We start from the raw sequence: 3,242 nt of genomic DNA, 5'->3' as shown, positions 1-3,242 counted from the left end.
TTTTTTTTTTTTTTTTTTTTTTTTTTTTTTTTGCTATGTTTTTTAAAGACATTTATCATCTTTACAACCCTTCTAGAGCATAGAGTCAAAAGCTTTCAAGTGTCTGTCACTTGAAATTTATGGATTATATGTTAAAGTGTTGTGACCTGTTTCCAACCCTTTTAATATAAAATGTTATCCTGCACTCGAGGATTTCCTCGAGCGTATTTTTAATGTATTCCCTTGCGCTTCGTTTACATATTCTTAATGTAATCTTATTCGTATTATTTAATAGACATCTACTATATTATATTATACGTATATATATATATATTATCGAACGAAGTACGATTCTACAAATTATTACATGTATTTTCATTCTTGACCTCGTTGAAGTGAGAAACATTGAAAAAAAAAATGAGCGGAAGAAAATGTACATTTTTTATAATATATGCTAATACATCGCATGAAAACTTTAGAACGAGCAAAATTTTAGATTTTCCATATTATTTCCATCGCTGAAGCGAAATGTATTATTCACTTACGATATTTGAAAAAAAAAAATTACTTAGAAATATGAAGAACTAAAAGTTCTACTAAAAACGAATATTAAAAAATAAGAACACATTTAAATATCTTTGAGTAAATCAATTATGAGATTGTTCTAGCAATATTACGAATCCCATTTGTTACGCAGAATAGTTACGGTTGAAGAGGCTGAAGAGTACTGCAACAGTCAGGACGATTGCTGCGTATTCGTGGAGGCGTCCGCGAAGAGGAACTACCACGTGGAGGAGCTTTTTTACCAACTGTTCGTAGTGGCAGGTTTGCCGTTGGAAATGGCGCCGAATCATCACAGAAAGGTCCCACTCACTTTCGGATCTCCGACCATGTTACCACCGTCACAGGTAAAAAATCATCACTCCCCTTTCCTTTAAAACGATCGAATGGCGCGAATGAATCCCAAACGGATGAATCCCCGAACACGATCTTCGTAGAAAAGAATTTTGAAGAATTTTAACCAGGCTGATTGAGCTGAGAGAAACTTGTTCATTTCACGGTGCTCGATTCAAAACAGCGGAGGGGGAATGTTCCATCGAAAGGAGAGGTAAAACGAATTCGCAGTAGTGAATTGAACGATTCTCAAACTCGATGGACAAAAGAGGGTGTCTCTCGGTGCAAGTGGGTATATAACTCGAGGGTGGTGAGCACCGCGTTAAATCGGATAAACGATTACGTTCCCTATTCGGAGAGCGTGTCGAGTGGATCTCTCTCTCCTTTTTTTTTTTTTCTTTTTTTCCCCCTCCTCTTTGCAAAGCGTTTGAAAGAGCGACAATTTGTTTCCAGCCAAGGCACAAAGCCACCCTGAGTATAAAGCGACGGTTGAGCGACGCCTGCGGCGTCGTGGCGCCCAACGTACGCCGGCCAAGCATCAGAACGGATCTGATGATTATGAGAACGAAAACGTGCTCCCTGGCAGCCGGGAATGAGAACAACGCGCCTGGATCGAGGATCACCCTGCGTACAGACGCCAGAAAGACGTGCTCCATTCAGTGATATCCCTGCTGTCGAAACGAATAAGAATTCGAGACGAATATAAGAATCTGGGTATCCGATCCTCGTTAAAGAAACACGATTCCCTCGATCACGATCGAGCAATCGTGGATCGAGCATTGTATCATTATCTTTCTCTCTGTCTTTCTCTCTCTCTCTCTCTCCCTCTCTCTTTTAGAAAAAGGAAGAAGAGAAACGATTTTGAACTTTGATGCTCGTTCACGAGAGGATGTGGAGGAGGATGAAAACGTGAAGTATCTGGCAGTATTTGCGTTTTTTCACATTAATAATCATGTGTAATGGAGTAGGGGCGAGGAATCGTGAAGCGAGGATCGTGGAAGAAAAGGGAAACGTTTAAACCGACCACGCCGCTCGCCTTAATTAATTAAAGAGATAGGTCTAGCATAGCGTCCAGGAAGTGAGACGTATATTAATAAGATACAATCGAAGGATCGTTTGTTAAGATTAATCAATCGACATCGATCGGAAAGGGTGTACGAAAGGGTGTAATTGCGGTTAGGGAGACGAAGGGGATAAGAGATAAACGTTCTCGTGATAAACATTCGGATCTTTTTTCGAGGAACAGTCGACCATTCTTGTACACTTGAGCGAAATATTTATCGAACTATTTATTATTTACTTTTACTCGAACGAAGTTTGAAATCGAAGTATGCTTTGAAACTTGTTCGATTATACGTACAGTGATTAGATGGAAAAATAATAATTCTATTTTGAATTAATTTGATCGAGATAATAATTTGATTTCGAAACAGAAGATCGATATTTGTCCTCGTAATTTGTTCAAATGGTCGACTGATCGTGACGCTTGGATTCTATTTAAGCATGATCGTTAAGCCGATACGAACCAAATACTGTATACGTGTATATATAATTAATTTATTATTATGAAACGCGATGGCACACTATTGTATCGAATATGTATGAGCATTGGATGCATCTGATCAATCATCGGGAAAAATTTGAATCATTTGGAAATATCGTTCGATATTTCAATAATTACCGGCAATTATAATTCGTCCAATTTATAATCGATCGATTCGAGTTTCATTTCGTAATCGTATTCGTAATTCTAAATTGAACGATTCGACTTGTTTTTTTAACAAAGGTAAAAAAAAAAAAAATATCATCGAAATTCGAAACGCTCTCGAAACTTTCGAATCTTGTATTCAAATTATTCGAACGCTTGCAACATTAACGCACAATGTTGCTCAACGTTGAAACATTGTTAATAAACTATATAATAATCAAAGCGCTAAATGAAAAAAAGAAACATAACGTGTGTGAACGTACACGAGACGCATCTTTTCGTAAAACTCATCCCTGATTTTCGGACCAAATGAAACGTTTCGTTCTCTTGTAATAAATGCGTAAATAAGAATAATCAACACGTGCCTCTTTTTTCCTTATCAGTATCGTGTACCTTCTTGTTTTTTTCGATGGAAAAAAATTATAATAATTCCATCCATCCGGTTCATTAATATGAAATTACCATTTTTTCTTTCTCTCTCTCTCTCACAGTTGAAGTTGTGCAATAACTCAACAACTGGAAACTTTCTTGGACAACCTTGTTAGTCAAAGTAACAAGAGAGGAAAGTAATTAACCATTAGGGAGGAAACGTCGTAGGTATTTAAAAAGTAATGCGACTCGAATCGTCCACCTTTCTATTCATGCAATCATTTTCGAATCA

General features: G+C 37.2%; 1 protein-coding gene across 1 annotated transcript in view; it reads left to right on the top strand.

Moving 5' to 3' along the window:
* The window catches only part of LOC102677879 (dexamethasone-induced Ras-related protein 1), an 18,579-nt gene extending 17,014 nt beyond the window's left edge, over positions 1-1,565 (top strand). The window contains exons 4-5 of the mRNA XM_006610690.2: positions 677-887; positions 1,327-1,565. Coding sequence (XP_006610753.2) covers positions 677-887; positions 1,327-1,536 — 421 coding nt within the window. The 3' untranslated portion in view covers positions 1,537-1,565. The remainder of the gene's footprint in view (positions 1-676; positions 888-1,326) is intronic.
* The last annotated feature ends 1,677 nt before the right edge of the window (positions 1,566-3,242 follow it).

Source organism: Apis dorsata, unplaced genomic scaffold (assembly GCF_000469605.1).
Source record: "Apis dorsata unplaced genomic scaffold, Apis dorsata 1.3 scaffold_74, whole genome shotgun sequence".
NCBI classification, from domain to species: domain Eukaryota; kingdom Metazoa; phylum Arthropoda; class Insecta; order Hymenoptera; family Apidae; genus Apis; species Apis dorsata.
This window is presented reverse-complemented; position numbering and strand designations above follow the sequence as displayed.